This window comes from Balaenoptera ricei, chromosome 12, assembly GCF_028023285.1.
Source record: "Balaenoptera ricei isolate mBalRic1 chromosome 12, mBalRic1.hap2, whole genome shotgun sequence".
Classification (NCBI taxonomy): domain Eukaryota; kingdom Metazoa; phylum Chordata; class Mammalia; order Artiodactyla; family Balaenopteridae; genus Balaenoptera; species Balaenoptera ricei.
In genome coordinates this window covers 38,869,789-38,892,491 of record NC_082650.1, presented here as the reverse complement: position 1 = coordinate 38,892,491, position 22,703 = coordinate 38,869,789, and the positions used below count along the sequence as shown (strand labels likewise).

The 22,703-nt window shown below is 36.6% G+C and overlaps 1 protein-coding gene across 11 annotated transcripts in view; it reads right to left on the bottom strand.

The window, feature by feature from the left end:
- The window catches only part of TRDN (triadin), a 377,672-nt gene extending 365,387 nt beyond the window's left edge, over positions 1 to 12,285 (bottom strand). For 5 of the 11 annotated variants that reach the window (XM_059941303.1, XM_059941308.1, XM_059941304.1 and 2 more), the window contains exon 1: positions 11,808 to 12,285. In XM_059941303.1, the coding sequence (XP_059797286.1) occupies positions 11,808 to 11,829 (22 nt within the window). In that variant the 5' untranslated portion in view covers positions 11,830 to 12,285. The remainder of the gene's footprint in view (positions 1 to 11,807) is intronic. The other 6 variants (XM_059941300.1, XM_059941298.1, XM_059941307.1 and 3 more) reach the window with 2 other exon arrangements.
- Positions 12,286 to 22,703: the final 10,418 nt, after the last annotated feature.

The window sequence follows — 22,703 nt, the reverse complement described above, 5'->3', positions numbered from 1 at the left end:
AGGAATAAAGACACAGACGTACAGAATGGACTTGAGGACATGGGGAGGGGGAAGGGGAAGCTGGGATGAAGTGAGAGAGTGGCATGGACATATATACACTACCAAATGTAAAATAGATAGCTAGTGGGAAGCAGCCGCATAGCACAGGGAGATCAGCTCGGTGCTTTGTGACCACCTAGAGGGGTGGGATAGGGAGGGTGGGAGGGAGACGCAAGAGGGAGGAGATATGGGGATATATGTATATGTATAGCTGATTCACTTTGTTATAAAGCAGAAACTAACACACCATTGTAAAGCAATTATACTCTAATAAAGGTGTTTAAAAAAAATTGCCACAGTTACCTAATTATTTATTCACCTGTAGATAGTGTTCTTGTGCATTTTGGCTTCTAGATCAGTGTTATGTAACAACATAATTTTAAGTGAGTTCCTACATGATTAGAAAACACATTTGCCCTTTTGGTAGTGTAGCAAAGGATTAAAAAAACATTGGAGGTCCCTAAGAGGACTCAGAATTCAATATGCCACAATGTAGGGTGACTATCAGGTAAAAAAATGCAATCCACCCTCAAGTTTATAATTTAGCTTCTGTTAAGCTATATGAGGCAATTTGCAAAGTACTGACTTTCAGTTTACCCATCAGAGCTGCTTCCACCTGTGCCTCTCCTCAAATTATGCTGTCATTTCTCAACTCATTAGCTCAAGGACACAGAAAATAAGCCATCACCTTTCACTGATTTTTCTCAAGGGGAAATTGTGTTATTGCATTTAGTCTGTGAATCTCTTTGCCCCACACTTCCTTAAAATTATCTTGTTTTTATCTTTCTACTATGGAATTACAAATAGCAAATCTAGGCAACCAAACATAATTCCTTTTCAGAAAGGATTTCATTCTATTCCAAATAACTTTCTAATCATTGAACAAGATGGCTATCTTTAATATTGGTATAATAACTTAGTTGGTAACTGATTAAAGACTAATAAGAAAACCTTCCTAGCAATGCAAATCCTTTATATTGACCTAAAAAGAATCTTCTGTATAAAATTGGAAGATAACTAAGCCAGGAATTTCTCATAATTGAGTACTTTGATGCTAGCTCCTTCACAACTATTAGCACCTTTGCTCACTTTTGTCTTAGATTCTTGTTTGTTGTTAACTGGGGTGTGGTTTAGCATCTCTATTGGAAAACGTTTGGGATTGTTTGTTCAGTCAAAATCATGGTGAGGGGTGCTACTGTATGGTAATTGTCCTGCAGTGTCTGGGAGAGACTTTTCCTGCCCCAAATGTCAGTAGAGTGTGTCTTCTCCAGCTTTGATTCCCCAGCATAGATCATGAGGGCAAGATGTTAATTTAATGAACATATATCAGATAATTGTTTGTTAAATAAATTAACCTGGGACTATTAGCATCTAGGGATTTTTGGTGAAAAACTTAATTATTTGCTTTTCTTTTATGTTCCTGTCCTTTCATTTAGAAAGATCTTTCGAGTTTTAAGTTAAACTCTACTCCTTTTTAACAGTCCCTGGTCAACCAAGTCCATCTATTCTCCTGCTTCTCAGATTTCCCTGATAATCATATCTCATAACCCTAATTTGTTTATTTGTTATCTATTAATTTATTCTCTAGTTGCTTCATATGTGTAAATATTGTCTACTTTAAATTTGAATGATAAGAAACCAAAAAATCTATCTCACAATTTTTATATTTATAATTTTATCTGTACTTCCTTTAGGCAACTTAGAACTTCCGAACTTGTATCATATAGTTACTTATACAATTATTTCATCTTTCCTTGAGCGCTAGATTTATATATATTTCACATTTCACCCTCAGACCTAACAAAGATACCCCAAATATATACAAGTAAGTACTTCTTAAATGAATGAATATCCTTCAAGATATCAGAAGTTTTGCCCCTCTGCATCCACAGGTGAATAACAGAGTGATGGGACAAAGATAAAATATCCTGTTCCAAAACACCTGGGTACTGAGAGCCTGTGTCACTCAAAGATAGGGACCCATGCTAGAATCATTCTAGCCAAGATCTACAAGACATTTCAAATCTAGAGAGACTGGGAAGAAACTTAATAGTTAAACCTGTCTACCTAATTCAAGAGATAGCCGAAATGATCTGGCAACTTTCAAAACTATAATATTATTTCTAATACAACTCTTCCAGTCACTAACAACAAAGTCTCTAGAGGGTTCTGTGAACTTATTGCTTCAATCTAGTTATATCTAGATTAAAGATTCCTGGTCACATCTTCTGAACCTCAGACTAAGGATCATGTCTCTTTATCTTTTCGTTGAAAAAAGCTTTTCCCTAGCCTCTTTAAAACCCTCTTGCCTCGCTTCAGTGTTTAATTCATTGGCTTTATAAGATACCTTGACAAGACCACCGGCCTATTAACACTAGTTCTTATAGTACTTAGAACAACACTGATCATAGAATTAATTCTTTACAGCTGATTTCTCATTATTAACCTGAAGAAACTTATTTAGTGAATACCTGCCTCACAGTTAGCATTATCTCATTATTTCTTCATGAACTGGAAATAGGGCTCCATAAATACAAACTAAGCTCAAAGTGGAGTGTTTGAGGATCAAAAGCAACAATGGAAATACAAACAGTGGGAGAACACTTAAATAGGAGAGAAAAAAACCAAAAAACAGGGATCAAAATAAACAACTAGTTTAGAATAAATCAGGCACGTGAGACATCCAACTTTTTCAATACTTTAGCAATAGGGTCCCTTAACAAAAATAGAGGATTTTTACCAAATTTCTTAGCCAGGTAACTCCACACCTTGGTCATCCTAGGGTTTCATCCCGCAAACCACCAATTCTCACCTACCACCCATTTCTTTTTTTCTTCATCTCTACATTGAGCAAACCTACTCTTGATCTCCTTACCCCTTGGCCAGCCATTTCACCTTCCCAACAACGGCATGTGTGCTGTAAATGATCAGAGTCAAGAACAGGACGCTATCATTCTAAAGTTATTTTCAGCAAGTTTCAAGGTGTGCTCACTAATCATAAGATATATGAACAACAGCATGACTTTGTTAAACCAAATTAAACACTCATCATTCATAAATCCTTACTGAAGTCATACGTTTTTAAATCTGTCTACTCTTAGTTTTCCTCTTTCCTGCTTGTTTTTTAATCTACAATATTAGAGTCAGCGACCTTGTGTTATTCTTCTTCATGTTCCCATTGTCTGGCATTCAGCCTGGTATGTAACATGTGCTAAAATATCAACTACAACTGAGCTTTCTGTATGACCTACTGCTTTATACATCTAGTTATAGGTTGATAGTTAATACCATAGAGTCTAAAATTTTGTCATATTTCAAATGAATGTACTTTGTTTGCTTTTCTCTAAATGCAACCCCTAATACTTCTCCAGATTTAAATTCATAAGCATGGAGTTTTACCATCCTATGGCAACTTATAGATTTTATAGTACACTCTTTTTCCCCCAGCCAACTATACATAAGTTAAATAAGAATAACCACAGACAAAAATAATAGCTCTAGCACTGAATGTCAAAGAGTGTCACTTAATATTTGCCATTTTTGTCGTGACATTGTATCAAATGTCTACCACAAACAGAAAATTCTCTTAATCACATGATGATTTTATTTTAAAAGGCAACAATAAATTTTCCAAGGAAACCTTGCTAAAAATGTATTTTGAAAGTAGTATAAATAAGTGGAAACTGATTCTTTCACATCCGCAAGCTCACTAATGCCCTCAAACATTTTTAAAACAAAATTTTAAATATTAAGAGCTCTTTCTTTCTTTAATTTTTCTCAACGTTTCAGTAACCTGTGTCACGGAGAGGAAATGATGCAACAAATGAGTAGCAAGGATAAAACAGGTCTATCACAGTGAGCTCTAGCCTCATGCTGTGTGAAAAACAAACCAAGTTTCCCCTGTACAAAGCAGGTTGCCAAACAATAATTATCTTTGCTCTTCTAGGTTAAAAGATTGTATTTTTTTTTATTAATTAATTTATTTATTTTTGGCTGTGTTGGGTCTTCGTTTCTGTGCGAGGGCTTTCTCTAGTGGCGGCAAGTGGGGCCCACTCTTCATCGCGGTGCGCGGGTCTCTCACTATCGCAGCCTCTCTTGTTGCGGAGCACAGGCTCCAGACGCGCAGGCTCAGTAGTTGTGGCTCACGGGCCTAGTTGCTCCGCGGCATGTGGGATCCTCCCAGACCAGGGCTTGAACCCCTGTCCCCTGCATTAGCAGGCGGATTCTCAACCACTGCACCACCAGGGAAGCCCAAAAGATTGTATCTTTAACTTGTTTAAGGAAAGACCACATGCCCCAGCCCCTGTCACAGAAACTAAGTTAGAAACTATCTAAACGATATATATTTAAATGTAATATTCAACTACTTTATAAGAGAGACAGATTCTGTGGTTTATGAGGAAACAGCTCATTTACATCCCAAAGGATCTCTCAAAATCATAAATTCCACGAGCCTTTGACAGCTTGACTTCGGGCATGGAGATGTGGAGATCTTTAGATCTTTAGAGAGCATAACTTGTAGAGAAAGAAGCAGGACTTTATTCATTACACATTTGCCAAGGATATTCTTTTCAATTTCCTTTGAAGATGGAAAATACTATCATTTTGGACTAGGAAGTTCATCTATCTCTGCATAACCCTCACTTGGGGCAATACATTATTATGTGACATTCAAATAAGTGCTTCCTATCAGAAATTATGCATGGTACTCATATTATCCAGAGAAAATAGGAACTGGGGAGAGCAAAAAACTTAACTTTGATGGATCTTCCTAGAACTTTTAAGTTGAATAGAACCTAAACTCCATAAACTTGGAATTATTGTATGATGATAATGCATAGTTACCAGATGAAATTTTTCCCCTAATTTGCTCTTTCTAAAATGTGTTACTTTAGATAACATACATTTTTAAAATACATCAAGCATGTCCCCAAAGGGTTTCTTTTTATTTGAAGGAAGAAAAGAAAATAATAATGCTTTAAACTCTGCAAATATAAAACCAGAAACTTAGCTGGAAAATGTAATCTATGCATTTTCTTTCAAACTGATATATTCAACCCAAAGGTCAATGTAGATGATTTTAAAATTGCTTAGTTGTACCATTTTAGGTTTCTCTCATCTTTAACATTGTTAACTGATTAAAAATTAATGCAAACAGCATTGGAGGCTTTAACTCTAAGGATTCCTAAGCCTTTAGAATAATAGCTGGAATAGCCTCAATTCATTTTTGTATTGTAAAAGTAGAATGATTTTTAAATTACAGTCCCAGTGATGACCAAAAATAAATAGGAAAAAAATTAAGAAGTATTTAAGCTAACAAACAGAACATTTTCCATGGGTACTGTGTGCTTAGGGATGGGCCGGGAGGAGGGGGAAAGAGTCAATATTACAAATAATAACAAAAGCTATAAGGAAAAGCTTCGTAATGAAACCCAACTAGAGATAACACTACAAAGATATATTTTCTGTCCACTTTCACTACCTATTTTGCATCATGGATGCTTTGAACAGCTAAAAATATATATATAATTTGCCAATTAGCACGACCGTGTAAAAGTTGGAAAGTTTCCTCTGGTCATATTATTCACTATTAACCGAGGTTAGCTAACTAGTGTATGGCCCCTCCCAGACCACCTATGGTTAAATAGTGAAGCTAGTGCTTAAACAGGATTTCTGACTTGAAACTCCACACACTTCCTACTTTATCACACTGCCTTTAATTATTTTAATGCTGACTTCCCTCAGTTCTGCACTACTTTTTCTCTCTGATTTTTAATTAACTATATAAGCCACTGGTTTTCACACTCTTTCTTCACTTTTCTAAATTCAACTTGAGCAGTAAAGAAGATGATGTTTAGAGTCGGACTGATCAGGTTTACGTAATATCTGCCTTTCAGCCTTTCAGAATTTCTGTGATATTTAAAAGACATATTCTTGCAAGACTTTGGCACTTAAGACCCTGATAATAAACATGATGTTCCTGACCATAGCAATTTTTAGGACTATTTTTCTTGCATCATATTGACTCCTTAGGTTTTTAACTTTTCCTCAGGTTTTCACATGGACCATCTCGGAAATGATCTGTTGCTCACTAATTTCTCTAATTCATGTCACTAATAATGTTGAGAGATGTTATGAAACTAAGCAACAGATTCCCACATTATAATGAACATATTTGAAAATCATTATTTCCTGGTCTGTTGTTACAAATGTAGATATCTGGACCCCTCTGTCTAATATGAGCATTTCTTGGTTTCCATTTCAATAACTACAGACTGTTCAATTAGGGGGTAATTTGCACTTATGAATAAATTTGGTGGCCAGTAGAGTCACTGACCTTATATGCATTACAAAAATTTTTTTTCTTAAAATTATTTACTTCACTAAAAACGTCAGCTCTGTTCTTTTCCCTTCTAACTATTATGGAGAAGCTTGAATATTTGCAGAAGTAGACAGAAAATTATAATGAAACTCCATGTACCCATCATCAGTCCCAATGTAATCAATTCCTGGCCAATCCTACCCCACCCACACCTCATTATTCTCTGGCATACTCTGTAGAAGCAGATTTCAAGCATCATATCATCTCATCCATATTTGAGTATGTGTATGTCCAAATAATAAGCAGTTTTAAAATATAACCACATATATACACTAGTATGTATAAAATGGATAACTAATAAGAACCTGCTGTATAAAAAAATAAATAGAATAAAATTTAAAAATTCAAAAAAAAAGGAATATAAGAATCTGGCTAAAATCCTTCTTTTGACATTATTTGAACTTACTCTGCCAAATAAGAAGTCTTGTCAAAACCTGACAAAATATGAATAAATTGAAAATGTGTTTGCTTGTTAGAAACATATATGCTCATTTTGGAACACATTGGTATTTTTCAAAAAGATAATAAATCGTTCTATTAAAAAAATAAAATAACATATAACCACAATATTATTATCCCACCATAAATATGATAATTTATTAATATCACCTAACATCCAGAGCCTATTAAATTTCCAATTATTTCATAGATCTTTTTAAAGTTTGTTTGAATCATGATCTAACAATTCTATACCTTGTAATGGGTTGCTCTGTTCTTATGTTTCTTTTCATCTACAGGATTCCTTGGCATCTCCTTATGCTCCTAGTAACTTATCTGAAGGAACTGGGTTGTTTGTGCCGTAGAGGTCACCACAGCCCAGATTTTGCTGACTGCATAATATGGTGTAGTGTGTAACATAGTCCCCATCCTTCTATTGCTTGAAAATCCAAGGCCATGTTATTTTTCTTTCACTGGTTTTCTTTTCTATTTTTCTTTTTTTCCCCTGCTTTGTTTTGAGTCAGAAGAGTCAGTTCTAGATATCATTTCAATGGTTGGTTATGTTTTGCCTTATATTTCACCAACATTTTGCCTTTTTGTGGCTTCCAGACTTTTATCCGTGGGTCTCTGCATTGTCCTCTAGTGCTACATAATGAGAAAATCCAACCTTCAAGGACCTGAGCACAAGTCTTTTCATTTCACTGTGCCTCTTACCATCATGGTCCTCCTCCTCTGAATGTACTGGTTTGTCAATGTCAATCTTAAAATGTGTTCCTGGAGCTAAAAATGATATTCTGTATGTGGTCATTGCTTCTCTTGATCAGGAGAACGTAACCCAGAAGTGATGAAGCTTTGAACCTAGTGCTTCTTCCTCTTCCTCCTCCCCCACCCCCAAGTCATCTCCACTTAGGCCAGAGTAGCCACTTCTGGTTTTGGCAAGATAAACACAGATATGGAGGTTGCATCTTCTCCTTGTCTTAATTTCATCATCTGTTGCTCTGGGTTATCTAACTCGTGTGCATAGTTATTAAACATTCTGGCTGTGAATTTAAAAATTTTTTTTTCTTGAGAGCAACAATGGGTACTCTTACGCAAAGCAGAGCAGTGCATAAAATAAATGACCATTTTTGCTCTAAATTTTGAACGTCAAACCCTCTCAAATGTTTGTGACAGAAGCAGTAAAATGTGGTTAAACTAATAGGAAAGAATTCCTTACATAGTACAGTAACCCTTCTGAACCCTGATGTTGTATAACAGTTTAGAAGTTGAGAGTTTGACATCCCTTCTCTAACTTGAAAAAAAAATAATTTCCTTTAACTACGTATTCTAGTAAACGTTAATTTAATTGTATATAGGCTCTCTACCAACTTTAATCTATTGCAGAAAAATTTGTATTTTCCTATATTCTGGAGGTAGTTGGACCCAGAGAACACAATTATATGAATGTTATTGTAAAACATAATTTGACTGTGTGTTAGTCAATTGGCAATTTGAAAACATTATCTATTTTACCAACTTTTAAAAAGTCTCCATGTTTTTAACAAAGCTATTAAGAATTAACTAAACTTTATGGTCATCCACATTACTCAAAAAGTATTTTTACATAGTGATATATTCTGTCAAATAGATGATGAAATTGGTAGTTGAAAGTTCATATGAACCTCAGAAGGGGAAGCTAACTTTGGCATTTGTCTAGGAATAACTGGGCCTCTGGAGAGAAGGCAGAAGGCTATTTATAACGCTAAACCTTAGCACTGTTTGAGTCAGACCCAGTCTGGGGCCTGATCTAACTAACCTACCCAATGTAGCTGGGGCCAAACCAGAACAGGGTTCTAATACAGGTCCCTCCCAACCTCTGAATTAACACCAGGCTGACTATTAGTCTCACACAGCAAAAGGAAGTATTTAACATGCCTCTGGAGTCAGAGATCTGAGTGTGAATCCTAGCTACACCATAAATAGCTGTGTGAATTCAGGCAAATTTCTAACCTCTCTAAACCTCAGCTTCCTATTCCATAAATAGCAATAATAAAAGTATCTATCTCATTTTGCTGTCCTGAGGATTAAATGGTCATGTTACATTTGACATATAATGTCTTCTGAATAAATATCAGTGGTTATTATCATTATAATTATAATTATTAATTTATCATAGCTAGATTCAAAGATATTGTTTCCCTAAAGTCCTCTGGGGTTCAACTTTGTTCTAATTTTAGTTCATCTGTTGCTCTGTACCTGAAACACAATTCCATATCTAACATTACTTCCTTTCTTCTGTCAGATGAAGTAAGCCAGCTTGGAATATGCACTGAAAATCTATGTGAGGAATTCAGTAAGGTTTACAGATATGCCGTGCATTATAGTTGAGTAAGCACCACAAGAAACATGAACTCTATCCTCAGACCTCCCCCAATTATCAGTGACCATGAGAGAGTTGTATAATCTCCATGACCTTCAGTTTTATAAAAATTGAGGTGAGGATGGTGGACTTAAGCTTTCTAAGGGGCTACTCCAGCTCTGTCTTGAGTACTACAAGGTGTCTGCTTGCTTTGTGATCAATGGATGAGAAGAATAATCAGTATATGTCTCAGGCTACTGATGCAGTGCTTACATTTCAATAATGTGTCCAGAAGTGGCAGCAAAAGAAATATAACAGATGAGAGGAAAGAATATTCCAGGCTGACGGAACAACTTGTACCAAGGCTCTGCACAAAAGTACACCTCTTATAAAAGACTGAAAGAAGGCTATTGTAGCTGGGGCACAAAAAGTGAGAATCATGAAGACAAAATGAAAGGTGTGCAGTAGAGCAGCATGCAAGAAACTTTGGATGAACACAGAGAATGGCTGTGGTACTAACCTTAAAAGGTAAGCTCATCTGAGTTGTCAGTCTAATTATCATTTGAGAAATATGATTAATAAATCATTCCAGAAAAGGAAAAAAGTACATAACTAATGCGATGTGCAGATGACATAGATCCTATGAACTGTTAAGGCTAGGGAGTAGGAAATGCCCATCACCTAGGAACTAGATGGCATTTTTACATTTTTAATTCATTACTAATTCAATGATTTTTTTTTAGAAGTGACAACAAGAGGTCTTCCAAGCACCCTTTAAACTCTCCATGGGGAGAAGACAGAAACATAAGTTCTATTCCATAATCTGGAATTTTCCTGTAAAAACATTTATGAATCAAGTGCGAAGGTCTACAGAGCATAACCCACAGGCAAGTGAAAAATGTTTTGGCCAAGTGACCCGAATCAGCTGGCAGTTCACGCCCCATGCAGAGGTAGGGAACATATTCACAGGTATCTTAATAACTTGTGCAGGGCTAAGTCAGACATTTTTATAGATAGCTGTCTTTAAGACCATCTAAAGGTCACATGATGCAGAATATCTAAGGAATAAGAAAAAATGTTATTTATATTTAGTTAGCAAATTCTGGACTAAAATTGGTAAAGAGGAAACCTGATATCCTCTTAGAGAAATGAAAAAACACAAACTAGATTTAAGGGAGCTGGCTTCTAATCTTGGCAATGCTGTGGTTTTGAGCAAGTCTCCAAATATCAGAGTTACAGTTTCTATTTTTGCAAAATGGAGATAATAATGCTAACTTAATTGAATTCTGTGAGGTTTAAATAAGTACATACACATAAAGTCCTGAGCAAAATACCTGATACATCTCTCAAAATGATACATCTCTCAAAAAGATTTCAAAATACCTGAAATCTCTCAGTAATTATTTCTATTAATTTGGGGTACTAGACTAAATTTCTTAGTGGAAGATGCAAGTAAGACAATTCTCCTTGTAAGTAGTGACGGAAAATCTTAAACTCTGAAATGACCATGTGCCCATACTAATGTCTACCCAAAGAGCCAAAACCACACATTCTCTTTTTTCAGTTGTCTGATTAAAAACAAACCAGCTCGGCATTAGACTTGGAAGCTGTGGAGAGCACCACCTGTCTGATTTGCTTACAGCTGTCAGAAGCAAATTTTAGATCCACCTCCCAAATTTTTACCCCAGCTAGAACCGGACTGTGCCTGTATTCAAAATGCTTTAGTTGTCTTAAAGATAGCAAAAAATATATATATAATTACATATGTACATATATTTTGCATATATTATATTTGGGCGAAATGATTGCTATCATGGTCGAATAATAAAAATGTTTTAAGGTGTGGCACATACCTTTTCAGAATAAGCTTTAAAACAGAAAAGCATATACCTTTTCAGAATAAGCATGAAAACAGAAAATATTTAATATAGATTCATCATGTAGAGGTAAAAGACATGAGGGCATGAAAAGAATCAGAATCAAAAGCTTAATTACTCAATTTTTAAAACCATACTGATTTAAAGTGATTTTGTGCAATTCCAAACCTTGTCTCTGAATACCCACCAACATACATACAAAATTTGTAGGTATATAAATCTTATATGTGTATGTGTGCATATTTATACACTCGAGTTAGAAAGGAAAACAAATTTAAGATCTCCAATTTGATATGTCATAAAGCAAAATGCTCAAAATCAGTTCTCTAAGTTTAAACATTAAATGCAACATTTTAAGTTCATCGTGGTCTCCAGCCTTGCATGCAAACCTTGTAATTTTTGCTAGGTAAGATATCAGCCCTAACGTTGCATGACCATAGCTATTTATAGAGGTGTGGGTGACAACTGTTAACTAGTGGGGCCTTTGGCATCGCAAATAGCAGTTTCCACATGCAAAATTTCAGAGAAACTTCTTTTCACTCCCCAACACACACATCTGCCAGCCTCTCAGCTCCCAAACCCACTTCTCTCATCCCATATAGAACCATCCATCAAGATAACTATCTAAAAGCAACATTTTAAGAGGACACATTGACCATCAATGGGACTGTCAATTTCCACCTTTTTCTTTTTTGTTTTCCTAGTTGATTCTATTGGAAAATGCTAGCAATACCTTCAGCCGTGATCTCAGTCATGGTGGTTGGAGAAAGGAAAAGGCAGGCAAAAATTCCGGTCAAGTGGCCCTTTGCAGGATAACTTAGGTTTGGAGAACTCTGATAGGGGGCTCTGTGTGAAAGCGTGAGGGCTCTTCCTTTTCCTGGCTGTTTCTGCTGCTCCTTTGTTGTCCTGTTGAACTTTGTCTCTTCTCTGCAGAGTCCTACCCCCTGGAAACAACCTGAGCCCTTTCCAAGCAGCACTTGTGGCTCAGGCAGAAGTATCAGCTTCGAACAAAAATAGCTTCATCTCCCTAGGACTCTTCAGCACTTTTTTTTTTTTTTTTTGGCACTCTAAGGGAAACACACACACACCAGCTCTCCAGCCCCAAAGAGAGATAGGCCAAGAAAAGGCAAAGGAACCAGAAAGTACCGTCTAAGCCCCTACCGTTTCCCTAAGATAATTACAGATTTGGGGGTCTATGTCAGAAAACATGAAATAAAGAGTTGAAAGTAATCTTATCCGTGATAGCTCAGATTTATTCTTAGTGCCCTTAAAGCTCAGAACATTCCTCATCCCCTTATTTGGTGTGGGGAGGATCCCGTAATGTCTACCCAAGGCAAAGGGGAGGGTAGTCTTGTCATTTTCTCCAAGTTGATTCCCTATTGGTCTAAATCCGTTTGGCAAGTGCAGTTATTTATATTGGGCTACACTTAAAGTTCCAACTATTAAATCCTAAGGCTTTCCTGTAGGAGATTAAGATTGTCCACACACTGGCTAACAAGAAATATGTAATGTGAAGTTATATTGACACTTGAGAACTGATGAATTACTAGATTCTTCATTCTTTTTAATACTTTCATGAAAACGAAGTACCTGAATTTATCTATGAAGTAAAAGAAAGGGAAGGTGACATAAAGTTTAGAAGCCTACAGCTCATATTTTAGTAAAAGATTTCAACTTTTCTCTATTTCAACTTCAAAAAAATAAAATAAAAAGGATCATAGCAGCTAACAATTAGCCAAATTGGCTGATTAGCATTTCACCTTCCCACTACTAGACAGGTGTTAATGAGCAGAGAAATATTCAATAGCTGGCAGTTAGAAGGAGGAGAATCAAAGGGCATTGATAATCACACACTCTAGCCAATCTGTGAATAATCAGGGGTTGACTACACTTACCTTTTATTTTAGTCTCATATTCAACCTAACAAATGTTTGTGGTTTAAACTTTTAGCCTTAACTCGCTGGCTTTTATTGTCAGAACCTCTTGAATTTGCATGGTACTTCAGAGATCAGAAAACAAAGTCACACATGTTGTTTTAATATTTGAGACTCAGAAGAGTGCTACAACAGCTATTTCCTTTGCCTCCGTGTTGGCAGCTCTGTATTTGCTGCCCCAATTCCTACAACAGGAAGTGCTCATATACCAGCTGAATAAATGGGTTAGGAAGTAAGCAATCTTAATTCTCAAAAGAGGAAATAATTCCAGGTAACTCTCATGATTTATACAAGATTCTACACCTAGGGCTGGGCTTGGGGCTTTTGACTACAAATCTGATAACTTTCCAGAGAAGTGAGACTTTGTTGCAGACAATGCCATTTGTAGGCAAAGGGAGGACCACAACAAATTAGGTCCACCAATGGATGGAAAGATGCAAACTCCTAGTAGCATCCCCCTGGAGCCCTGGGTTGGTGCCTACTTTTTAAGGTGGGGAAGAGGAGCCCCCAAAAGCAGAGCTCTCCTCACTTTGCCCCCGAAGGCGTCTCCATTCAATATCACCACAGTGCTTCCAATTTGAAGAAAACATTGTGCTTTGAATCTCCATTTGGCAGTCACTTTCATAGTCTTTCACTGTAGTTAACTGATGAAATAGTAATTCCTTATGTAACTCATTAAGAACTCACACGAAAAAGTTGAAACAAGACTAGAGAGCAAGACCAGTGATTGATGTTACTCTTAAATTCCCAATCACTAATTTCATGTCATACGTACTAGAAGGAAAACGAAGAGTAAAAATATTCTAGCTAAACATGTTTATAGGATAACAAGCTTTTTAACCCATTTATTGGATGAGTTTATGAATTTTCTTAGACATTAAGAAATCAGTATATTTCTCATTTTGAAAAGTTACTAGAACTCTTTCAAATTATTTGAAACCCAATTCATAAAATGTCTTTGCGTTTCAAAGGGAACTCTGAGAAGCTTTCCAAAGCGAAGCAACTGACATTCTTCTAAGGCTACACATCTCATTCTTCAGGACAAAGAACAAAATAGTACAAATAATACATTTGCCTTTCTTCATTTTTTTTGGTCTTCTTCATTTTAAACAGGTATTCACTTTAAAGGGACACCAGTTCACTGGAATCTTTCAACATGACCTAAAAGTGGTGGTTTTCTCTTCTCAGTGATAGCTTCTGATGTATTTTCACATTTTCCATTGCTGTAGGATCAGCACAGATAGGCTTATCCTGGTTTTGCATATAGGGACACTTGTTCCTGTATGCATTATTAACTGGCCTGGTCTTTATAAGTCAATGGCAAACCATGAAAGCTTGTTCTCCTAGAAAATGTTTCATTTTGTCCAAGCCGCTTCTCCAACCTGATGATACTGATCATTACGCCTTGTGATTTTCACTAGATATTCTAAATATTCAAGTTAGCAGCCAAAAACATTCATTCTTAGAGCATTTAAAAAAAAATCTGGCTGCTCTGTCAACTATAATCATAAACTAACAATCAGTAAGACATATTCTGTATTTGACTATGAACAAGATATTTTCATCCAAACTGAATTTCAGAATGTAAAATGATTCAGGAGGCAAGGAGAGAAGTTTTTTGATGATTTTTGGTTTCCACCAAAAAAAATCATAAAATAAAACAAAATTTTAAAAAAATTTAATTATTTTAAGACCATACTACATTGCTTTGTTCAGTGCCAATTTGTGTGTTTTATAGAGCAGTGAAGAGAGATATAAATAGAGGTAAATAGCTATTTATCATCAGTCACCTATTTCTCAAGGACTAGGGATTTTTGAAAGAAAGCGAAGTTTTAGGGTTACTTCTCAAGATCTTCTGTTTATTAATTTACAGACATGAACAGCTTATACTTGAAAAGCCTATACCTAAACTGGTGTTAAACAGAAATAAAACAGTAAGAAATGTGTATAATATTTTATGTTTAAACTGAGTGAGAGTAAATTTATGGGTATTTAATTAGGATAGAAAGTGCTCATTCCTTGGATCTTAAAATAATGACAGGTGTAACTTTTATGTGTGCCTAAGTTTTCAGGTTCATTTTAACAGAAGACAAAAATAAATAAGCAACTAGAATGCTTTTGGGAAAAAAGGGGGGAGTAGGGGACAGAGTGTCATAATATAAGAAAGTTTTATACATGAGCTAACAAATGTAAGCTACTGTTACACTGCCTTGGTTGAAGTAGCTTACAGGGGAAATACAGAAAAGAGAAATCCTTTCTTTTAGCTTTGTAGGTGAAGAAAAACAGCAAAAACAAACTACGTATGGAAAGAATAAATACTGGCTTATTAAACTTTAGAATGAACAAATATAGAAGAAACTAGGAACATTGAAAATGAACTTAGGGACCATTGGATTGTATTTACTTTCATCTGACCTTGAAATCCCATCACATGACCTAGAAATTCCTCTGAGGCTCACTCGATAAACAGTCTTCAGAATCACAAGAAAAGCCTCAATTGAACTATTAGTTCATTAATCTTACTTCATCTCAGCGTTGCTGTTCACTTTATTTTAAGTTGTTTTGTGTTCCATTTGTGTCATGGAAAATCTCATTCTGTCCTCATTACTTTCTCTAACTCGCCTGTGTTCGTTTCTTTAACCAAAGGCTGAAAGTCATTCCATAGGTTTGGCTTTACCAACTGATTATTTAGAAACTGTGTAATCCAGCTCGTTTCAAATGACAGAAGGCCTTCCAGTGCAATTAAAAACTTTCCTGTCTTTAACTCTGACTCACGAATAGCTGAGTCTCCAATATCAGGCTTCACACACATTTGACTTTGTCAAACATTTCTCTCAGAAATTTGCCTACGTCAATCCAGTCTTCAATTAGGAAAGGCAATGGATGCTCCTTTATTCTTAAAGACTCCTTTCTCTGAAGAGCTGGCTTCTGTCCACTACCACTGTCCTCTTTATGAGGACTGACAACATCCTGTAGTAGGTGGCCCCTGTGGAGTCCATAACTCAGATTACTGCTCTCTGCTCTGTAGTCTGTCTATCACACATGACCTTCACTCTGTGGTCCTGGTTGCTATTCAAAAGCAATTTGTGATTTACGTTTTTTTTTGTTTTCTTATAAAAGCATCAATACTTTTCTTATAAAAGGTAAATTATTTGCTGATCAGTTCTTAGATACAAATTTTTCTCTAAAAATAATATAAATGCATATTTCTATTTGCTAATTTTGAAAAAATTCACAATATCATCATCTTGTTCTTTACATTTTGATGTTTTGCATTATCAATGATATAATCTGTTATACCAGTATATCACAACTGAATACCAACTAGAGTCACTAACTTTGTGAGCTTACTTATAAGTAAGGAAATAACATACTCATTAATTCCATTGTGCACTCTCTCTCTACACACACACACACACACACACACACACACACTTTTTACTCTGTCCTCAGCACTAGGCTAGGTTCTAGTGATATCAAGATAAGCAAGACAAGGTTTTGTCCTCAAGGAACTCACAGTCTAGTAGGAGAGTAAAAAAGGTATACCAAAAATTATAATGCAGCCTGGTAAGTTCTAAGTACAGTAAACACTATGCATTGGATTACAGAAAAGGAGTTTTAATGTAACAGGAAAGGCTTTAAGAGTAAGAAATACTAGAATTGGATCTTAAAGTGTAAGAAATTATTTAAATAAATGATCAGTTGAGGACATATCAATACTTTCCAAGAAGAGGGAACAACTCCAAAAATATTATAAAGGTTTAAACATAATGAACTTTAAATACTTCAGTAATCCCTTCACAGGGTACTTAGAAGGGAGCTCCACAAGAAAAAACAAGAGAATAAAAAAGAGCCAGATACCTAAGTGTCTTATAAGCCATACTAAGATTTTTGGACTTAACTCTAATTTAGTATGACACTGAAGTATTTTAAGCAAGAACATGAAATAATCAAATTTACCTTTTAGAAATACCGGTCAACAACACTGATGATTACAGCTTCCTTAAGACAATTTCAAACGAGCCTTAGAAATAGAAGCCAGATTACAGAATGTGGGGCAAATGAGAGATCATAAAATGAAGAGAGAATCTGGAATATACTTCACAGAAGCTTATATAAAAAGTAAAGGAGTGAGATGGATTAGGAATTAGAGGGGGACACTAGGTACAGTAGGAGATTTATTTTAAGATCAAAAAGCTTCAATCATATTTTCCTTTAAAGGAAGGAATACAGGAATGAGGGAGGAGTGATTAATGATCTAGGAGAGAGGAAAGATAAGGAATACAGAAAAATCTTCAAGCAAATGGAAGGGTAAAGTTAGAGCTCATGTGGACAGTACTTTTGAAAAGAAATAAAATTCTTGGTAAAGTAAAAATAATTAAAATGGGACAAATACGGATAATTTTTGACTTATGAAAGGGGAAAAATGAAAGGAATTCATGCGTGATGGCATTATTTTCTCTGTGAGCCAATGTCATCTGCTGAGAAACAAAGGGTTAGAGGTTAGAATGACATCTTGAAGAAAGTTCTAAAGGTTTCAAAAAGCTGCAGAAGTAAAGAGAGAGGCAGCTTCTTAAGAAGTGCAGAGTGGCATGGACATATATACACTACCAAACGTAAAATAGATAGCTAGTGGGAAGCAGCCGCATAGCACAGGGAGATCAGCTCTGTGTTTTGTGACCACCTAGAGGGGTGGGATAGGGAGGGTGGGAGGGAGGGAGATGCAAGAGGGAAGAGATATGGGAACATAGGTATATGTATAACTGATTCACTTTGTTATAAAGCGGAAACTAACACACCATTGTAAAGCAATTATACTCCAATAAAGATGTTAAAAAAAAAAAAAAAAGAAGTGCAGCGTTCTGAGAGACCAGCGAGGTCTATAGACCATAAGTTTGTAGTAACAAATCCATTTATATTAGTTAGTGTAATCAAAGAGGGAAAAGCAAAAAGAGTTCCAAATACACCTCCTCTAAAATAAAAATAAAAACGTATCCCTCTCAGGTTAACAGTTCCAGGTTAGTGGGCATCTGTAATGGCAGCTCTGTCACCTTTATGTGGCTTCCATAATTGTTCTGGTTCTTGGTACTCCAGCGGGCAAAGAGAGAAAAGGCCTGCAAGGCTATATGGGTCAAGGCTGGAAGTAGCATGGGGCACTGCTGCTTCTACTCCATGGTGAGAACTTAATTCTTGGTCACACCTAACTGCAAGGGGGTAGAACTGGGGCTGGCCATGACATCCTTCTAAAATCCTATTCCTAGGATTGGATCTCCACCACAGGACTATTTTTGAGTTCTCCAGAGCCATGTTAATAGTTGAGCATTGGAGCAGAGAGGTAGGTAGTTGGACTGAAATCTCTGGGCAAGTGTGGCCTTTAAGGAAAATTTTAGCTACAGTTAAGCCAAAGCAAGGATATGGGAAGAGCAGTACAGAGATGACAGTTTGGGAGAAAATACATGATTGAAAAGGCTTTTATTTTAAGTAGTGTCTAAGGATTACAGTACATGTTTATAAATCAATCTTTTTGCATTCAGAATGTGTATTACCCTTAACTGCTAAATACATGAAGAGTTGTGACATACTATGAATATTCATGTGAATGAATTACAAAGACATACCTACCAAGAATTAAATCATTTCAAAAGATTGTATATCAGGGCATTTGACTTCCATTTTGATAAGCAGTTTTTAAGCATTTGTTTATCCAAATCTCTTCTCTTTTTATTTGGGGAAGGGAGAGTACTACCATCCAAATGTGCCCCTGCAGAGTATTTCATCAATTCAAATTAAAGATGTATTTTACAGTTGTCACTGATATATGACTTTGAGAATATGAACTGCTGTATAAATGTTAAATGTTCCCATCCTCATGAAAATCACATTTCACCTCAGAGCCGTGTCTGGTTTTGCTATTCATTATTCATTTGAAGTCACAGAGTTTTCCATTTCCAATATTATAATTAATCTGAATATTATTAAATGTTGTCACAAATAGCAGATTGTCAGCTTTCCTTGACCTCCTAACGTGCATTCACTCTCATTTTAAATATTTTATTTTTATTCTTAATCTCCTTCAAAACAAAACAGAACACATTTGCTCTGTGTCTCTAAAAATTCCATTTAACAAAATAGATCCGTTCCTCTTTCTTCACTCCACACCCTTTTATTTAACGGGAGTTATTTTCTGTCTTACACACCCCCACCAGTGTCAGCCTGACTACCTGAAAACCAACGCATGTAGGATTTGCATTAGGAAAAAAGTATGTGTTTTGTCAACTTTACATCCCACACAGAAATCGTGGGCTCTAAGTTTAGAATAGAATTTCAAACCAATGTAAGTGGTATTTCATGCTGGGAACAAATTGGAGTTGTGAAAGACACCGGGGGTATAAATTCATGCTGTCTTGGCATAGTCAGTAAGTTGAATATGTGGCTGGATATAAAGAATAACATAGAAAGTATCCTGGTCCCAAAATGTATCACCCGGTAGGGAAGCCTGTTATATACAAATCAAAGGTTCAGTCCTATCATTTAAAATTGAATTTAAAGTTTTCTATTAAAAGGCAAATAACATTTGGAATACAAAATTGAGTTAGCAATTGGAAGACACATATCCATCATGGTCAGAAAAGCCATATTTTTTGACAATTGTGCCATTTTGCAGCACTGCTTATTTATCAGAGCATCTTTTCCCACAAGCCTGGATACAGTCTTGTAACCCTCTCCAATACAGCATTCCATGTAACCACTAGAGTTGATCCTAGTTGGCCCCGCTTATGAACTTAATAGCCATGCCATGAGCTTGGCAAGGGATTCAGAGGGATGGACTGAGAGGGTTGAGACCCCACTGGAAGGACAAACAGGGGCATTTCCAATGCCAAACTTCAAGAACCTCTAAATTTGGTTTAGGAGCTGCTGTACATAAGTGTTCAGCATTATAATCTGCAGAGACAATCAATTCTGACAATTCACTATTTCATTGGAACTATAAAAATCAGCAGTTACTTCAGCTGGTTCAAATTAGAAGGATATATAATTTTGTTTTTGCTTTGGAAATGTTGTGGACTACAGACACGTTTGATTTAGTCACTGATTGCATTTACATTCCACTGGATTAATCTAGTAGCATCATACTTTTTATTTTTAACAGAAAGCTTAAAAGCAAAGGAATGGAAAAGAAAAAAATGTTATTGTAAGAAAAAAATTATTAAGCAGCTATTCACAGGCAGGGCACTTATTTCAAAGTGTGATTAGTTTAGTGGTGTCTAGGACATGCAAGTTTGTAGTTTTAAGGATCTTAGAAATAGTTGAAGCTAATTTTATCATTTTACAGAGGAGAGAACTGAGTGTTGGAAAGACTAAATAACTTGTTTACATTCACATATTTTATTACTGAAAACCTGAACTAGGATCCAGTTGCCCTCTCAGCCCAGAGCTACCTACATTATTCCTTATCCAGGTTTTTTTCCATATCTAGTCTTTTGGGATTTGAACTAGAACCCCATTTACCATAAATCCTAATTTCCTCTGTCTATTCTGAATCCTAAAAAAGAGGTGGATGGTCTTATATATCTTTGAATCCAGGAATGTAACAGTATCACCAATACTTTCTCCAGTTTTCAGTTCTGTTCTTAAATACATATTTACTTCATTCCCATGTGATCAAATGGGCATTTTCCACATGGGCATGGCTGCAAATAGTCCCCACTTCACTCAGGTCAATCAAGATTATGACCCCAGAAGAGAGATAGTTGTCTTTTCCCAATGTGTGCATATAAATATTATAGGGAAAGGCTCTTATTGGTCTGGTTTAATCACATCCTCAATTAATCTTTGTGACCAGGAGAATGAGACACTTTGATTGCCCCAAAGCAATCTTTTGTGGTTGGAGTGGCTCAGTACACTAATTGGCAGCCTCATCAGAAACCTCCAGGATATGGGAGGGGAGGGGACAGAGAGGAGCAGCTGCCCGAGGAGGAGGAGGAGGCTATGTCAGAAGACAGCGAGGAATACTAAGCTAACCAAAATAAATGTCTCCTCTTGATCGTGACTCTGACTGCAAATACACGCACACACACACACACACACACACACACACACACACATTCATACATACTTCTTCCCAGATATGTATACCAATACAACTATCCCATGTACAAGTAAAAATACACCCACCTCTTTCTCTAAACAAAAAAAAGCATGTGGGGCTTCCCTGGTGGTGCAGTGGTTGAGAATCCGCCTGCCAATGCAGGGGGCACGGGTTCGAGCCCTGGTCCGGGAAGATCCCACATGCCGCGAAGCAACTGGGTCCGTGAGCCACAACTACTGAGCCTGCGCGTCTGGAGCCTGTGCTCCGCAACAAGAGAGGCCGTGATAGTGAGAGGCCTGAGCACCATGATGAAGAGTGGCCCCCGCTTGCCGCAACTAGAGAAAGCCCTTGCACAGAAACGAAGACCCAACACAGCCAAAATTAAATAAATAAATAAATAAATTAAAATAATAATAATAATAAAAAATTTTAAAAAGCAAAACAAACAAACAAAAAAAACCCTCCACTTGTAACTTGCCTTCACTGACCAAGTTCACCTTATTTTTTTGACTCCTTAACAACTCCTATAGATAATGTCTCTGACAAAAGAGTCACTATTGTAATGGGAGGCTTATGTTGTTTTCCAGGAATTTGGAGTTGATCCCTGTCCAGTTCAAGCCAGCTAAGACTGTTTGGGACCACCAACCCTAAAACGGGGCCTGTGTCTGATAAATGACCTTTTAGATGCCAGAGGGCCAAAAATCTTACCCTCGCAGATCATGCAAAAGAGCCTCCATTTTTGAACGTGCATCCCGTGAAGAAGCATTTAACTCAGATATGCCTGCACAGAACACCAATGACTTCACCTTTTCCCTACTTCCATTCACCTTTCCCCACACCTAAGCCCACCCTGCTTCTTTATCCCATAAATATCTCAAGCCCCTCACAATCAGGGAAGCAGATCTGATATTAGTTCTCCCCTCTCCTCACTTGCCAACCTCATGAATAAACCCTTTCTCTGCTGTAAACCTCAGTGTCTCAGCATTTGGCTTGCTGTGTGTCAGGCAAACAAATCTGGTTCGGTAACAGTAGGGCCCCTGAGGAGGTGATACAAGTTAAATGAGATCATAGGGGTGGGACCCTAGTCTGAAAGGGTTAGTGCCCTTATAGGAAGAGAAAGATACACCAGAGCTCTCTCTCCACCACTGAGGACACAGTGTGACGAGGTATTTGCAAATCAGGAAGAGAACACTCACCAGGAACCAGGTCAGTTGGCACATTGATCCTGGACTTTCCAGCCTCTAGAATGGTGAGAAATAAATTCTGTTGTTTAAGCCACACCTTCTGGGTTTTGTTATGGCAGCCCACACAGACTAATACATATACCAAAATTAATTTTTTTGTATAACATCTCAAAATAAGTCGAATAAAGTTTGTCTTGTCAGCATTATTTTACCACTTTGGAGGTAGGGAAACAGAGCAAAACTGGATAGCTACAGATGCAGATGTTAGTAGACAAATACTCCTAAAATCACAGCAGGCTAATTGACACTCCCACCTCATCTACTACGGAATTTGCCCACTATCTGCTAGGAATATCCAACAGTTTCTCGGCCAACAAAATTGAGCTCTCAATGATGCTTTCTGAACCCATTCTGCATCTGTC